General features: G+C 42.3%; 1 protein-coding gene across 1 annotated transcript; it reads left to right on the top strand.

Annotated features, from left to right (window-relative positions):
- The first annotated feature begins 937 nt into the window (after window positions 1-937).
- Window positions 938-15,985, top strand: fgf10a (fibroblast growth factor 10a). The gene is made up of 3 exons (XM_028417286.1): window positions 938-2,330; window positions 13,234-13,337; window positions 15,136-15,985. The coding sequence occupies exons 1-3, from the start codon at window positions 1,892-1,894 to the stop codon at window positions 15,334-15,336; spliced, it is 744 nt and encodes a 247-aa protein (XP_028273087.1). The 5' UTR covers window positions 938-1,891; the 3' UTR covers window positions 15,337-15,985.
- The last annotated feature ends 1,163 nt before the right edge of the window (window positions 15,986-17,148 follow it).

Raw genomic sequence — 17,148 nt, 5'->3', positions numbered from 1 at the left:
ATGCAGAGGACAACAACAACCAGGGCACGACGCTTATTATGAGGAAACACCCAGCCAAACTCAAAGAGAGCATCACACATAAAAGACAGTTAGCTGATGGTAGTTTCTCCCTCGATGGGTGACGCAGTGAGGAATTTTAAATGTCATCAAACTCTTAAAGTAGGATAATTAATTAACATAAAACATGAATTAAAATTCCTGATCAAAATCATTTACAATGCTAAAGTGTTAGCTTTTTTGCATATTATTTAAAGGAAAACACTACAAGCATGGTCAGCGATGACAGCAGGTAATGTCAGACTGCTGCTTCCAGTCCAAATGTGAACAGAACCCAACCTAATAATTATATATCACTTCAATAAATATCACTTCAATAAATAGTGGGCATCAAAGATTCATTTTACACAAAATGCACAAAAAGATGGTGTTGTATTGTTTTAAGTAGAAATACCTTAGCACTGCACACATTTCTAAAGAAAACTGAGCTCTAATCAACAGGACACAAAAAAGATGGACCTACAACACGGCAAAAAGAGGGAGAGATGAAGGGAGGGATTTCTTTGGTCTGTCTGACCTGCTCCACTTAACTGGTAAGGTTTGGTCTGGGAAGGGGTGGAGACAGAGAAATGGTGGAGGGAGGGAAAGGGAGAATGGGGTGGGACGACCCCCCCCCCCCCCACACACACACACACACCCTACACACAAACATACACACACATGTGCAGACACACATAAATGCACACATTTTCTTCAAAGGCAAGTGGTTTTAATAGACATCCAATTACACTAAGAGATGACATGTGGGGAACTGCAACAGATAAATAAGGTGAGAGGAAAGACAAGATTCAGTCACCTCAGAGAAACTCCAGATAACCAGGGAGAGTACTGCTGATAGAGATAGGAGAGAGGGAGAGGCAAAGGAAAGAGGGAGGGGGCCAAAGGAGAGGGAGCCATACGGGAGGAAAGAAGAGAGGCAACGCACCGCTCCAGCATTCAGACTCTGAGAGGCAAGGACAGAGGAGAAACAGGGAGCTCAGCTCACTGACAGACGCACAACGAGAGAGGGGAGAAAGACGAGAGCACATAGGCTCAGTTACACACTGAAGTAACTTCAAACCAGCTCAGCTTTTAGAACAAGAGAAACAAAGAGAGAAAAGAAGAGAAGAAAGGGAAAAGTCTGGATTCTCTGACTCCTTTTTGTGGCCTGCCTTGCGTGGATTTCTCTGGACATTTTATGAGAAGCAGCATTAATCTGTTTTTGACTTCCTGTTTTTATTTATTCATTTTTTTTGTACTAAGCACTTTGACATCTTTAACTCAAGCTCCATCCTCCTCCCTGGACTGAAGATACATGGTCCTGGACATGTGTGGAGTGGATTTCTGTGGTGTATATGAATGAAGTGACGTGTGTGTGTGTCTTTGTATGTGAAAGTGTTCAAACTTTAGAAACAGATTCTAAGTGTGTGCTTGTGTGAGCAGCCCGAAGAAAAGAGCGGCAGTCTTTGGAGGAGGAGGCGAGAGGTCTTTGAGGCGAGCCCCCGGTAGTTCTGAGGTGATCTGAGTTATGGATGTTGACGCATTCCTGTGGCTCGTCTGAGGAATAAACAGCACCGGGAACTACAGCAGAGGCGGCCGCAGCGCTGCACGCTTCTACCGCTGCCTCCACCAGCTACATCAGCATTAATATTCCTGATATCTGCTTCCACATTTCCTCTCCAGTACTCGTTTTGTCTTGAACACCTACAGTCCCAGTGAGGTTGTGGGTTTCGAGACAGAGGAGGTTAAGTCGTCGGTAAGGGGGAGTTTCTCCCACTCTCTTTCCCTCTCCCTGCACCCAGCTCAGCATGCCCCAGCCCCTGAGCACCTCCACAGCTCTCTCAGCTCCACTACCATGTGTAGATGGACAGTGACACAAGGTGCACCGGTCGCCTGGTTCTCCTCCTGCCCCTGCTGCAGACCTCCTCCACTCCTCCTCTCCCTCACCTTGCTGTTCCTGCTACTCCTGCTCGGACCATCCTCACCCTCTCCGCTTCCCATCTCATCTTTAGACTCTGAAAATGCACCGGGAGGGAATCCTCCTCACCTCTTTATCACATATCCACCACCCTCCTCATCACCCACGCCGCTTCACGCATCCTCTGCGAGGTTGCCGCGGGCGACAAACGTGTCATCATCGTCCGCAACAATCGTGGGTCGTCATGTACGGAGCAGCTACAAACATCTACAAGGAGATGTTCGCAGGAGGAAACTGTTCTCCTACCAGAAATTCTTCCTTCGCATTGACAAGGATGGAAACGTCAATGGCACCAAAAGCGAGGACGATCCATACAGTAAGTCAGCTCTGTTCTATCTCGCCATATGTCTATCTGTGTTTTATTCATTGTACCACTGGCCATTTTGTTTCTCTTTGGAATGTATTAAAGGGTAAAACAAGAGCAGCAAAAAACAAAGTCTCCACTATTAGTCAACACACAATGGAGAAAGACACCCTGCCCGTCTTTTACTCCATCTCATGTGCTTATCAGTGGAAAGGTCTGTTTTTCCTTTCTGGGCAACTGTGCAGTGTGCACATTCAGACAGGTGACTGGAAATAAGAACAAATAAGAGAGCTGCGTGCTTTCAGCCTCCTCACCATGTATAAAAGCAGGCATGTTTGTCAGACTACAAAGAGTTTAGGAGAAGAAAGCATGACAGCAAAGTAGCAGCAGACAAAAAAAATAACAAAACATGTAAGCAGGCAGATAAAAAAGAGAGATGATCCACTGGAACCAATTAGAAATTGCCCAGAGAAAGTTCTTCCTCTTTGAGGAAATATCTAAAACACAGCTATAACCAAAGCCCTCAGGAGGAATGACAAGTACCCTTATTCCTTACTGCTATTGTGCTGCAGCTTTAACTGTGGTGGGCATATGCTAACGATGAGGTTGTCCTGACTCAGATGTAAAGTAATTACCATGCAATCCCTGCTGCTTTTTCTTGAGCTTTTTTTTTTTTTGCGGGCAGTGAAATATGATTTTAACCTTTATTTATTCTGAGAGGGGTCACTGAGCACACATGCTTGTTTGTCAGCACCACTCAGCCTCACATTCACACAGTCACACTCTTTCACACTGGGTAGACTCCTTGCGCCAGCTCTGAATGAAACTGCACCTTGAAGTGTAAAAAGCATGAACTCTGCTCCATGTAAAAAAAAAAAAAAAAACGTCATATTTGCTTTCAGACACCTAAAACAAAGGGTTCTGTACTAACTCCATCACGCTAATCTGAAAAGTTGTTAAAATACTTTTATCGACTTGTAAAGCTCATCATAATCAGTTATGATTGATCCAGAACAGAAAATCAGCTGCTATCATTCTGCAGTCCACCTTTTTATCTTCTAGTTAAACACATCTGGAAGTTCTCCAGGACTGCCACAGTCTTCTGGCCCTGTGAGCAGCTCAGCATAACTGCGCAGCCTTGGGGCATATTGACAGTAGTTGTTGAGGGAGAACAGAACATTACTCCCACGTTTACCTGCCCAGAGCTCCCCTGCCAAATCACCGAATGAGACGAGTGATGTCCAGAGCTCGAGCTAATTTCTTTAACACAACACAACACAAACACTCTAGCCGCATTGTGTCTACTCAGTGTACATTGAATCTGTCACACCATGTCAAGTGTGTGTCTGGGAATGTAATCTTTATCAACAGGTCTCACACACCTTCATACACATGTCGAAGGTCTGCATGCATCCGTCTGTGGTGCTGTACAAGCCTCTCCTGCTGAGTGTGCGCACAAACACACACACACGCACACTCACACACATACTTGAGCACAGAGAGGCTAGTCTTGCACATGGCCTCCATATGGCAAAGCCCACTTTTATTAGGGCCAGGGCCAGTGTAAATGTGTATGTGTGTGTGTATGTGCCACTCAGACACCAAGGCTCTGCCAGACATGGCTGAAGGAATTTCAATTAGCGTCTCTTCCTCCCTCCCCTCGCCTGCAGTCCTCTCTGACACACACTGAAACTTTTACACAGATGCACAGAAAACACTCGACCATTAGGGTGCAACGTGTCACTAACTATAATGGCATCAGGTTCATGGCATCAGAGGCACAATCCATCAATTTCAACAGCTCTTGCTGCTTGATTGTGGTGGGTAGTAGGTAAGAACTTTCCAAAGGGGGAAAGAAAAAAAGATGTGGAGGCCATATTTTGTCTTGGCAGTGTATTTAGTAAGCGTTTCAACAAGTCATATCTACCTGACAGCAAGTGCAGATGCTGCGCACTTGTGTTTTCAATTATGAGATGAAGGCTGCTGGTGGTTTGGCTGTGATTTAATCTGTGTGTGCATAGGTTCTTGTGCACATATAGCATTTGCATGTAGGGCAGTGTGTATATTTACAGTAAAGCACCACCTCCTGCTACTTTTGCATGAGCTCCGAAATATGCTGAGAACAAATTGTACCCTTCAAACTAAACCAAACAGAGCATAACTTTAGGCCCCCCCGACCATGAACATGGATGTGGTTGTCATGTGACTGATCCTGCTCTGATTTGTTCGTGCACATCTATGTTGTTTATTTTCAGATAATAATACATGTACTGTGATAGTTTGAGAAGTGATGGAAGCAAAACAACTGCTTCAAAGCTACACACAGACAAATTAGTTCTTTTGGGCTTGTGCTCATTAGAAACACATGGCTCTTATGAGATAAACTTGTAAAACTCCACTACAATGCAACATATTATGACACAATATGAAACAGCGTTCCTCCGTTTAATCACAGCAAACTCAGGTGTACAAGTTGGCCACTTTTTTTTTAGTAATAGCATTAAAGACAGCATCGTGGGGCCGATGGTCATCATGGTCTTGTAGTCTGGTAATGTTCAGGAGGTCAGACAGCAAATGAGCGTCATTAAACGGTCAGAGGTGATGAAGAAGTTTTAGCTGCAGCTCCGGGGTCGAGGCTCTCCTCCACAGCAGAGCCTTTGTCGAAGCTGAGGCCGGTACATCAGCAGGATATCAGGATATACAGACACATATGCGTCGTGAACTCATGCTCACCACCGGTGCACATCAACATTTGTCTGTTTGTGCCCATCTATCCATCTCACCTCATAAGGCCTTTAAAACGAGGCAGTCTCCGGCCTCAGCATGGAAATCTTCCTGCCACTGACCATAAGCAACAGAAGTGTCCTTGTTCTCTTCCCTGCATGTTGTCCACAGACTGTCACATCTTGTTTACAAACAAATGAATAAAGCAATGAAACAAATGGACATGTGTTTGCAGTTGGACTGCAAGGCTTGCACTAGTGCATAGCTCAATTACTATTGAATGGTGCCACCCGGATTGTGAAAGCCACCACACACACACACACACACACACACACACACACACATCAGTCTCCCTGACATGGATGAATAAAAAACACAAAATTTATGGAGAGTCTAATACACTGAGCATTATTCTGATTTAGTGCAGCTTTTTCGTGTCCAGGCTAATTACACAGGTCTGCCCCTTCTGGTTTGACCTCTAACTGTTGACCCAAGCCAGGAAGCTTTGGTAATGGAAAGGTCAACGCTACACAAAGTGCATCACTTTTGGCTCTAATCTTCCTTTTGATGCACTTTTCACAAGTTTGCAAGACAAACTTGAAAACACTGAAACGAACATAAATGTCTTAAAACAGTAAACACAGAGATAAAATCTGCCAAGGTCATAAAGCACAAATCAACTTTTTACAAGTATCAGCATGCTGAAAACAGACAAAAAGAGGGCAAAAACTCTTCACCTGATTCTAGGAAAATCGTAAAATGAGTTGAAATATTAAAGCCATTTAACTACACAGCAGATTCTTCCACTTGTTTTCTGGAAAACTAGCCATCGTCATAAACCTTCAAAACAAAACTGTAACAAGTTCTGGCACTTCCTGAAGTGTTTCAAACATCTTCTTGAAATTAGTCCCAGTCTTTTTTCCTTTTCTGTTTTTGGATGCCTTTATTTTTTGGGGCCCTTGGTTTCTGCGGCTGATGGCCGTGTTTAGGGTTCTCGTGGGAAAAGGTAACCGTGTGGCCCATAAAAAAGAGTTATGAGGAGGTGCTGGATGCACCAGAGGTTAGTGTCAGCGTTGCTTTTCATTTAAAGTTACTTTGACGTCTTCATGGACTTTTCTCTGCAGAAGCCATAAATAAAAGCGGTGCGCAAACGTCACTGCAGGAGCACTGAATACAGTACAGCCATCAGAGCCAAGCTTAACATCGGCACTAACACGGCACCTTGAAAACAAACAAACATATATGGTCCACACACACCTTCACACTGACTAGTCTTGTTGCTCATGGAGACGAAGCGAGTGAGGTTAGTAACAATATTCATGATTGGACTCCCTTCAATCTTCCCTCTGATGTTTAATTAACATCTCAGATGCAGCAGCAGTCTGGATCAAATCATGTCAGTTCTAGACATAATCTATGGACCAAACACTGTCCTGTAGAAACATTACATAATATTGATTATATTACACAAGAGCAGCAGCATCAGACTGTTACTGATGGAAAAGCTGCAGCTTGTGAAATTATTAAAAAAAAGTCAAGACGTCGACATGTTTGGAAACTCCATTAAGATTATTACATAATCAATTCTCTGGCCTGTATTAGGACAACGTGGAGCTGGTCTTTGGCATTTTTCATCTTAAAACACACAATTACATCTGGTGTTTATGCCCTTTTTTAAAACCTTACCGAGTGGTTTTAATGTTTAAACCCTGACTGAATGTGACAGTAAAGTGATGCTGTGCGACAGCTCTTCAAAAAGGTCCAACACTGGACATAAATCACTGCCTCCTGGGTTAAAGACCAGAGTTAAATTGACCCTTCTAATTTTTGTTACAGTTTACTAAATCAGCTAATCTAAAACTATATATGTTCTTTTGGGATTAACTGGCAATCAACATGTGAGAATGTGAGTGATTTATTGTGGCTGCACTGACAGAAATTAAGTGAACCTGAAAAAATAATTCCCTATTTATTTATATATAACCATTCATTCCAGATGCAGGCCTTTAACCAGCCGTACAGGATCATTTACTGAGCGTGTGTGGGACATTTCAGGCACAGCATCCGAGAATAATCACGACAATGCGTCCACACTTAATAAAAAGTCGCCCATCAAGATATCTGTAAATATCATCACTGGTAAAAAGCAGTTTTTATCCTCCTCTTTTTTTCCTTTCCAAGAGTCAGTGAGGACAATGACAGGATCTGTCTCATTTTTCCATCACAGTTTACATATTTCCTGTCATCGCTGTGTGATATTCTCCCATAAATTCACTCCCTTGTCGATGAATGTGTCAGCTACGACAAGACCTAAGAAATAGGAGCCAGATTTCTGTAGGCGGACCAAGACAGCCCTGCCACAAACCCCACCAGTCAGGCACCACCTTAAACAAAAGTCTTTCAGCAGCAAATCATGTTTCTGTAAGATCTTCTGCTGCTTTGGAGCACTTTAAGCTCTCCGAGGAAAAAACAGCTCCAAACATCAAGAGTCGATTACTGTCCGCAAAGGGCCTCGAGTCGGACATCTTTGATTTGATGGACAGCATTTTTCATTGGGTATGTTAGGTGGGGGATTCCTGCAGAGTAAAACCATTTAAAAAAAGAACAGGACTGTGCACTAATACCAGCAAATTAATCTGCCAAATAGCGCTCATTCAGCACATTTCTTTCTTCATCAGTGATGTCCTGACAGCTGTCCAACAGTATGTTGTGGTCTACATAACAATGTCCACATTGGAGTAAGCAGTGATGGGAAAGCAGTTAGCATCATTTACAGGATTAGTAATTGTAGTATTCGCCACGTCAGAAACACTCATCACTAGCTCGATGTCGTAACGTCGCACAAAAGCTGAGGCCAGAAAGTCCTGTTTTAATCTTACTAACAACAGTAAACAACTTGACTTCACAGCGACCTATTACAGCATAAAAACACAATTAAACCTAATATCATTTTTTATAGCTTAAACCATTAGCCCTTTGACTGGTAATAAGAAACTGAGGGGTTTTCCACACTCAGATGTCAGATTTTCTCCAGCTCTATATCTATTTAGGACCCATCTTATAGATACGTTTTTATGCTGCTGATCAGACTTTCCCCTTCATTCACATGCTACAAAAATACACATGAAGCAAAATACTAAAAGTGTCATGTTGGCGTTAGCCTCGTGCCTGTGAACAGGCTGAATTCATGGCCAGTAAAGCAGTGGGGGGTGAAGAATAGCATCTGTGACAGATAACATCCAGGGCTGCTGCCTTACAGACACGACGTGCTTTAAGGAAAAGCTCTCTCACCTAATACACATACAGACACACTTCTCCTGAAACACACACAGACACACACACTGCATGAAAGTGAGGCTCTTAATGGAGTCATCAAAGGTAGAGCAAAGAGCTGCAAGTTGAGTCTTAAGAGGCACATGGACGGTCTGGCTGTTTGAACAGAGCAGTCAGGAATGCCAGCTAATTATTCTGTGTGTGTGTGTATAAAATGAAACATGGATGGAGAGGCAAACTAAGTCAGAGTGATGCAGAGAGAGAGTGTGACAAACTGAATAATATCTGTGTACGTCCGCGGATCATATTTGTGGTGTAAAATAACATGATTTCTAAAGCTGAAAAGTCCGTCGGCAGCAAGTCAAACCACAACAGTTGGGCAACATCGTCCTGGCAGCTGAACTGTAAATGAAAAATGTGTGAAATGCAGACGACCGTCACAGTCCTTTGCCTGAAAACATAACTCCTGCCGTGTCAAGCCTGTGAAATGTTTTGACAGAAACTGGCAGCTTTGCCACTTTATCATGTTACAAAGTCAACTGTGTTAAAGGAATCACAATTTCTCAGGTGGTTTTGTGTTTTTTTCTTCTTCTTCTCTCAATCAAATCACCATTAACATCACTATGAATTTCTTCTGGTTTCCTCTCAGCTGTTTTTAACCCTGTGTGACATAACTCACTGTGGTTTGGCCGCGTTCTGTAAAGTGATCTCAGATTACGCGGGCTGGGTTGATAAGCCGCGCGGACGAAGCTTTGTGCTATCTGTTGGCTGGACCGCTGGTATTTTTAAACATCAGTCAGGTGAACTGCTTTGTTTGATTCAGAATAATCTGGGTTTGGTTTCCTTTTCATACTTTGGCCCCAGTTTTGAAATCACACACAGCTTGAACCGTGTGCGGTTTTGCCCATTTCTCAAGACAGTGATGTGAGTGTTCCTGTCAGGAGGGGAAATAAAACCATGATGGGGGCAAGAATAAGCTAAATAACACGGTGAGTGAAGGTCAGACAAAACAATCCTGCTAATGGAAAAAATATCCAAGGAGCTGACGCACAAACTGTTTAAACTGATTTTTAACGCGGAAATTTAATATGTCCAAAACTAAATTTGCAAACAAACCAGTTTACAAAAAAAAAATTCTATTTGTAGAAAAATTTTGGCCGGACTGAGAATTAGAAACAGGCCTCTTGTTTTCCCAGCTTCATTCAGCCCTGTCAGCTGGGCGGCCTTTGTTGTGGTCACTTAGCACAGGATGATACTGCTGTCAACCACATCAGTCTAAACCAATACCTCAGAGTTCACATACAGCCGTTTCCACTCCGACACATTATCTCCACCAGCTCTCACCAAGCACTCTGCTGATGTTTGTTCTCTCCCAGACCTTATAAAAAAAGGGCCGGAAGTATTCAACTACACTCAAAGAAAAAAATAATCATTTAATCCTGTTAAAAGCGTGGGTGGCCCCCCAAGTGCTCCGCAAGTAAAACAATGTGATTATATGGCAGAATAGTGCACTTATATTTTCAATTCATATCTGATTTGAGCACATTAGTGGTCCTCTCCTCCCCCCAATCTTTTTCTTTTGTTTTTTTTTTCCTTTTTTACTTTTAGTGGTTGCTTGGATATAAACTGTCATGTCACAGTGAATACCAGACGTTGTCAGTCACTCTCAGAAAAATGATCCTAGTGTTTAGACCTCAATCCTGTTTTCTTTAAATCTTTACAAAAACTACAAAATAAGGTTATTTTTATGGAAAAAAAATATTGGCTGTCACATTTATATGTCTAATATCTAAAACAGAAAGAGAATTGGTCATCAGAGACATAAAAACACAGACATCTTCCAAATATCTGAGTATTGGCCGCTGAATAAACAGACCCATCTCCTTTCATCTCTCCGTGGAGAGTTCATGACACAAACTAATCCGCAAGTGACAATATTTCACAATACAGAGCAAGACCTTTTCAGGCTGTAGGCACGCAGTAGACCCACTCACAGCTGGTCACCGTGTCGAGGTCACCAAGTGAACAACCGCAGTATAATCTTTAAAAAAGCCTCTGGATAAACAGTGGAAACATTTTCACAACCTCCCTTAACCTTTAGGTTCAGCTAGAGTCTTACTCGCTGCATTTCCAAAGGGGCCGGCCAGGGGTCGACAGGAGGGCCGTGTGTGCGAGTGTGATGCTCTATGTGTGTGTGCATGGGCTTTTTTTAAATGTATACATATTCATGTCGGCTGGTACATAGCTTCACAACTTTTGTTCCAGAGTTGGATCCTTTTCATTTTTTTTAGTCTTAGTCGTTGCTGCTTTTTCCTCCATCATGTTCAGTCACTACAACAATTATACTTGGGTTAGGTTTGGGAAAAGTAAAAAGTTTAAATAAATAAGTAAATAAGGTAGACACAGAGGGAGTCTGTTTGTTTACACGAAATGCACATTTTAGGGCCTACAACTGGAGAATTAGCACCAACTATTGTACTGTGACTCTCAAAGGAACCAAATTGCCTCATCTTTATGAATGGAAAAACAATTTGCATTGACTTTGACGAGTTTGTGTAAAGTTGGTAGAAACGTCTCCTATATTTAAAGAAAACTCATTACACCCATCAGCTAATATTATTACTGTAAATATGAGTCACTGTTTGCTGCTTAAAGTCATGAAAGCGTCTGTTGTGACCTTTAAAGGCACGTCTTCATTCACATTAAGGATTTGACTTGGTCATGGCGGAGCTACAATTTGGCTATAAACCCCATTAATGGTCTTTATGAAGTGGTTAAACAGTTTTCTTCCTTGTTAGAGGGCCAGGTCGTGTTTATTTGTAGGCCTGTCAGTGTTTCAGCTTGAGTTTGACTGGCAAAGGTCATGTTGGCTTGCTGTTATGAAGGTTGTAGTGTTGCCTTGTTACACACAGGTGTTTGCACTTGGTTGTTCCTTAAAAATGTTAATATCAGCAAATGTTGATGTCTTTTAAACGAAGTACACGCTGTGCTATTTGTGTCAGTGTGTGATCATAAAACTTTTACACTAAGGACCTAAATTCATAATAAGAGATGTGTTGTACATTAACAATACAGCAAAAAGGAGATGAGACTATTTTGAGGCCATTGCAGAAACAGCGTTAGAGGTGAAGCTTTTTGTGCGAGTGTTCGTCACAAACCATCTGCATCTTTGACACAAGCTCAGGTCCTGTTCCCCCCTCCTCACCACCACCACCTCTCCTTGCCATAAACTCTGCTCCTGCAATCTAAGCCTTTTGTTACAGCCCAGCTTTTTAACAGATGCAGGCAGACGGGGTTGCTTCTGGTAACTGGTTAAAGGGCCATAAAAGAGCCCTGTGCTTTTGGTTTTTCGACAAACCACATCAAATGGGAGGAGGGAAAAGGGTTTGAACAGGTGGAGCAGCCTTCAGCGCAGCACAGACTGATCCCTTTTTTTTAGCGGATCACAGCTCAAAAATGTCAGCTGTGGAGATGGAACATTTCGAACCTGATAGATCAGTGTTGTGTTGCGGTACACGTCTGGGTGAGTAATGTACTTAACATTGCTCGCCAGCATGATGCATTAAGAGCTAGAAACAGTCCTTTATTGACCAAATGAGGGAACTGTGGGGACTGATAAATGATGCAGCCAAGTACTGTTAACAAACACACATGGTCCAAACTGCAGAACATCAGGTTACATTTTCTGTACTCTCTAAATGCAAAACAGTCCCTCAATGCTGTTGCAAGCAAAGTAATGAGAACCGGGAGACAACAGTGACACATACAGTTTTAAAATAAGTATCTGCAGTTAAAAGCATACTGCTCAGCGATGTCTCATAAAGTCTCACCAAGGCTGCAGGACACAAATCTCTGAGATACTCTGAATGTGCATGGCTCTGTCCTCTTCCTCCACTTCCTACAGGCCCCTTTAGCTAATCCTCTCAAACCCCTGATAGTTTTATGGCTTGGTGTAACTGAGTTTAGGATGAGAGAAGAAAGGGCCGACGACCACAGCTTAAACCAGTAATTGGTTCAGGCTTGAAAACTGATACGGACGCCCTGACCTCTTGCCAGCCTGGCAGCCAGAAAGCCTCTCTCCGTCCTGTCCGTGTGCCTGCCTGCGCTCCCCTGGTCAGAAAAACAAACACAGAATGCAGAAATGTTTTTTCCTGGCTTACACCTTGGTCCCAGGGCATACAGCCCACATGCTAACCAGCATATGAACAGGGGGCAAGAGGCCGGTCTGAGGTCTGACTGTCAAACAGGGAAGAAAAAAAAGGCAAAGACTGGGACTCACTTGTGAGGAAGAAATCTAAATAATTAGGCTTCTCCAACAATATTTTGGGATTTCTTAATGCAAAATTAAAACTCACTTCTCACCGCTGCTAAATACTTCCTTTAGCCACACGATCATTGAAACATGGTGTGTTTCGGTCACCATGTGTTTTAAAATTTGGCGCTTAGTGTAGCCAAGAAATGACGAGAGAAGCTTATTGCTAGTGAAGGAGGGGACACAAAGCCCAGTTTGCAAGGTTAAAGTGTGGAGCAGGGTTCATCAGTTCTTATTCACAGTTTAGGACTCTGTCCTGAGAGTTCTGTCTCCTAAACAACCATTCATTATTTTGGAAAGCTCAGCAATTGACCTACTTTATCACTTATGTGTGAAGATGTTTCAAATTGAACTGATCCCCAACAAATGCCAAACAAGTGCGGTTCTTTTAAATATAAAGTATTTCTGCTCTTCTCTTCTGTTAGCGAAACTAACTTAATCAAATTGCTCAAACTGCTTTGAACAATGAATAGACCCTGGAGTCTCCAGAGAGAATCCAATATCTTGGAAATAAAAACAGCATAATCAGGGGACATCACAATGTGCATGAATACAACAATAAGTGAGGAAGTGACACAATTTGTTTCTCTGTCCCTGCTGCAACAGGTATTTTGGAGATTAAATCAGTGGATGTGGGAGTGGTGGCCATCAGGGGCCTCAGCAGTAACCACTACCTGGCCATCAGGAAGGGCGGAGTTCTGTACGGAGCGGTGAGTGGAAACCCGACTTATTTTTATTACCTGCGTGAACATGTTTGTTGTGTGTGAATCAAAAGTCTGTCAGCAGAGATGTGTTTGTTAAGTTGTAACTTGAATGCTTCATAAAACAATGGACAAGGCTACATGACTTCACAGTCAAGTTGATGCGAGCTCTCCTCTCTGCTACCTACCTTTGCTCCATTCAGAAACAGGAAACACAATCCTTCAGTTTCTCTATTCTGCTTCAGTCCCTCTGGGGAGAGCGAGCCTTGTTTCATCTGTTTTCTCTCTCCCTCCTCCCCCCCCCCCTCTCCTCCTTACTTTGAAAGACCCAATTTTCAGCATGTCTCTCTGGAGCCACACCGCAGATGAAATGACACACGGTAGAAAAAGAAAGAAAAAAAAAAAGAGGCATTTTGTTGCATGGCCTGAAACTGAATTCCCATGACGTCTTCTGCTCGACACAGGGCATAGTAGCACGGCGGTGAGGGGCTGGAGTTCCATTACACTTGATGGGTTTACACAGAGACTTCTTTATCCAGTGCTAATCAATTGAAATCATTGTTTTGTTATCACATTCAGACTTTAAGGGTTATGACTTCATAAATGTGATCATGATGATTCAGCTGTAACACAGCTCTGCCTAACTTTAACCTGCCTGTGCATCACTTAGTAAAATGGTGCTGATATAATTATTTTTATTTTATGATTTCAGGTTAGCACACACACACACACAAACACACAGAGAGAGAGAGAGAGAGAGAGAGAGAGAGAGAGACAGACTGGTTGTACTGAGCAGCAGTGTAAGTTAAAAAGCTGCACAGTGTTCGTAAAATATTCTCATTTTGCTTCGGGAACATTCAGTTTGACTTCTGGAACCAATTTGAACAGCTGTGGCCAGATACAGAGAGAGAGAGAGAGAGTGAGAGATACTGAGCATGAGTGTGCATGTTTGTGTGTGGGGCGAGCACAATATCAACTGCATCCAGTTAACTGGCTGTTTTAGTGACATTAGCCTACAGCACCAGGGCAGCTTCCAGTAAACTGACAAATGTTGCTCTCTCTCAGATCATTTTCTCTTCATCTGCCAGTGGGTGGTCACTGCAGTAATGTAAGCCACAAACTCAGTGTCACCATACTCATCCCTGGCAACGAGCCTGAACCTTAAAGACGTCACGTTTCATTCTAACCCCTCTGCCCCCGACCCATCCTCCGCCCTGCAGCACCCACACCGCTGACAAACATTCACAACTATTCAAATTTTATGTCCAGTTTAAAAAAAAAAATAATAATAATCTGCCATGATATCACTGAGGATTGTTCTTCAGAAATGGCTGCCCATTTGTTGATCCATGTTCTAACAAGGTTATCTGTCATTGCTGTGCTTTGACAAGGCCTCAGAGGAAAACCTAATGCCTATAGTGAACACAACAACCATACAGCTACACAACAAGTTCAATCTTCTAAAGAAGAAAAATTAAAAGACCAAATTTTCTGGGACCAAATGTTTAAGCCAAACCAAACTTTAAGCCAGTAACACTGACAATGGTTTTATGGCTGTGATGTCAGTGGACACATATTGAGCCACTTTCTAGAATTTATACATCACACTCCACCTGTAGGTGTTTAAGACCTAAATATCCAGAACCGAACAGCATTCTGCTGTTTCTATGGAACTTAAATATTAGTAAATATAAGTTCCAACTAAACTCCATTAGAAGAGTCTCCCAGCAGGGAAAAAGCTGATGTAGAATCTTTGATATGTGCGTCCATCTTTTTTAAATTTCTCCTCCTTCCTTCTCCTCCACAGAAGGACTTTGGTCCGGACTGTCGTCTAATTGAGCGCATCGAGGAGAACAAGTACAACACCTACGCTTCAGCTGAATGGCGCAACAAGAAGAAGCACATGTTTGTGGGACTGAACGCCAACGGAAAACCAATGAAGGGAAAGAAGACACGGAGGAAAAACACAGCCACTCACTTCCTGCCCATTGTGGTGCAACCACGATGATTGGACGTACGAGCCAAGCGGGAGCTCTGCACAACGCAGGGTGGCGAAACTTTTTCCTTTGTGGAGTTATAGTGATGCTACATAGGACAGATTGGACTCTGGATCTGTATGATGCACTGAGGAGACATGAAAGGAAACCTAGAGACATTTTATCTCAGCCGGAGAAAGACATTTCTATTTTTAAAGAAAGAAAAAAAGATATATCGGTATACAATGTATATATTATTTTCTGTTTTAAGTTATAAAGTACACTGGCACAGTAAAAAATATGACAAGGAATGACTTCTGTGCCAAAATGTGATTTATTAACTCACATTTCTAGATTTGTGTAACGTGAAGTGTGAGACAGGGATGAAGTGAAAGGATAGCAGAGGTGGGAAAAGACAGAAAGTATTGATGGAAAGCAGACAGCAGAAGAAAAAAGGACGAGAAAAAAGTGGAAAGAGTTTAGTAAAGAAAGCACCGACACAGCAGCAAGTCTAACACTATCATGTTTTTTCTTTAAATTTATTTATTTTGTGTAATATTTAACGAAAAAGAACAAAAAACAAAAAAGGACAAGCTCTTGTCTTTTTTACCATTTATGCTTTTCTTTTTGAATACTAATCATTTAAACCTGAATAAATATAAAGAATATATTTGTCTTTAACTGGTTTTCTGACTTTTGTTTTTATCAATATCATTATTAACATCCTCATGCTGCAGTCATTGGTGGCTCTATAAGCAGATTATTTAAATTATTTTATGTATTTTATGAGGGATTCTATTCTCTTGTGGCAATTTTTACCCTCCTCTGATGCTTTCTACCACACTGAATGGTTTTCACTGGCAGACCAGCAACACACACTCATTCCCTCATGATCACTGTGAGTCGTTAGAAGCTTTAAAGTGCCTACATGTATCGTTAGTTCATATTATTCTATCAAACTACTACTAACTACAAACTACTTCAAGGATCAAGACTGACATTTCATGCCTAACCGTGCCAACTTGAAACATTGCAATCATCAGTCTAAGTAATCAGAGTCAGTAACAAACGGAGTGTTCCTTTTAAAACCAAGGCGTGAATCAGAGATCTGTAAGAGATTAGACGTTTGAGAGAAGCCCAGCAGACGACCTGGCTGATTAGTTCTGAGGTTTTCATTTCTCGCTGCAAAAACCCTCTCCCTTACAAGTACACATGGCAAACATGGCTTCCTGGAGGATAAACACTGTCTTTTATGTGATAACAACAAAGACAAAACAGGCTTTAGAAATGGCTGGTGACACACACACACACAAACACACACACGCTGGGGCGGTGTGTGCATCAGCATGGTCTAGCAGCTGGGAAAAGCCTCCTCCTTGACCTTACGTGTCTGAAACCTGTTGCTGTACCCCCCGAGACAGAGAGACACATGGAGCAGGGCATATGGTATAACGTAAATATCACTCCTTTGTTTATCACCTGATTCTAATTAACCATGATGTCATGTTTTCTTTACTCTTCTTTTGCTTTCCCTCTCTTGTTCTTAAACCCGCTCTCTGGTGTTGTTGCTGTCTGGGTCCTGTGTTTTCCCTCTGATCTGCAATCACATTCAATTTTCATAATTTTATTATTATTATTTTTTTAGACAGTTTTTTAAACTTTTGTCAAGTTCAGAAAGTCTCCAGCAGGTAATGGGATCACACGTGGTGCAAGGTTATCTTGCGCACACACACACACACACACTTCTGCCCAGGGCTGCAGCAGTTGTAATTTGTTCATTGCATCCATCACATTCAACTCTCAGCCATCTGTTTCTCTCTCTCTCTCTCTGTGTGTGTGTGTGT

Source organism: Parambassis ranga, chromosome 12 (assembly GCF_900634625.1).
Source record: "Parambassis ranga chromosome 12, fParRan2.1, whole genome shotgun sequence".
In the NCBI taxonomy this organism is placed as follows: Eukaryota; Metazoa; Chordata; class Actinopteri; family Ambassidae; genus Parambassis; species Parambassis ranga.
This window is presented reverse-complemented; position numbering and strand designations above follow the sequence as displayed.

What these genes read in the sequence shown, in the direction of transcription:
- fgf10a (XM_028417286.1), top strand. Translation starts at nt 1,892, where the DNA reads ATGTGTAGATGGACAGTGACACAAGGTGCACCGGTCGCCTGGTTCTCC. An exon ending in AAGCGAGGACGATCCATACA is followed by an intron (nt 2,331 to 13,233) that starts GTAAGTCAGCTC and finishes CTGCTGCAACAG; the next exon opens with GTATTTTGGAGATTAAATCA. An exon ending in GCGGAGTTCTGTACGGAGCG is followed by an intron (nt 13,338 to 15,135) that starts GTGAGTGGAAAC and finishes TCTCCTCCACAG; the next exon opens with AAGGACTTTGGTCCGGACTG.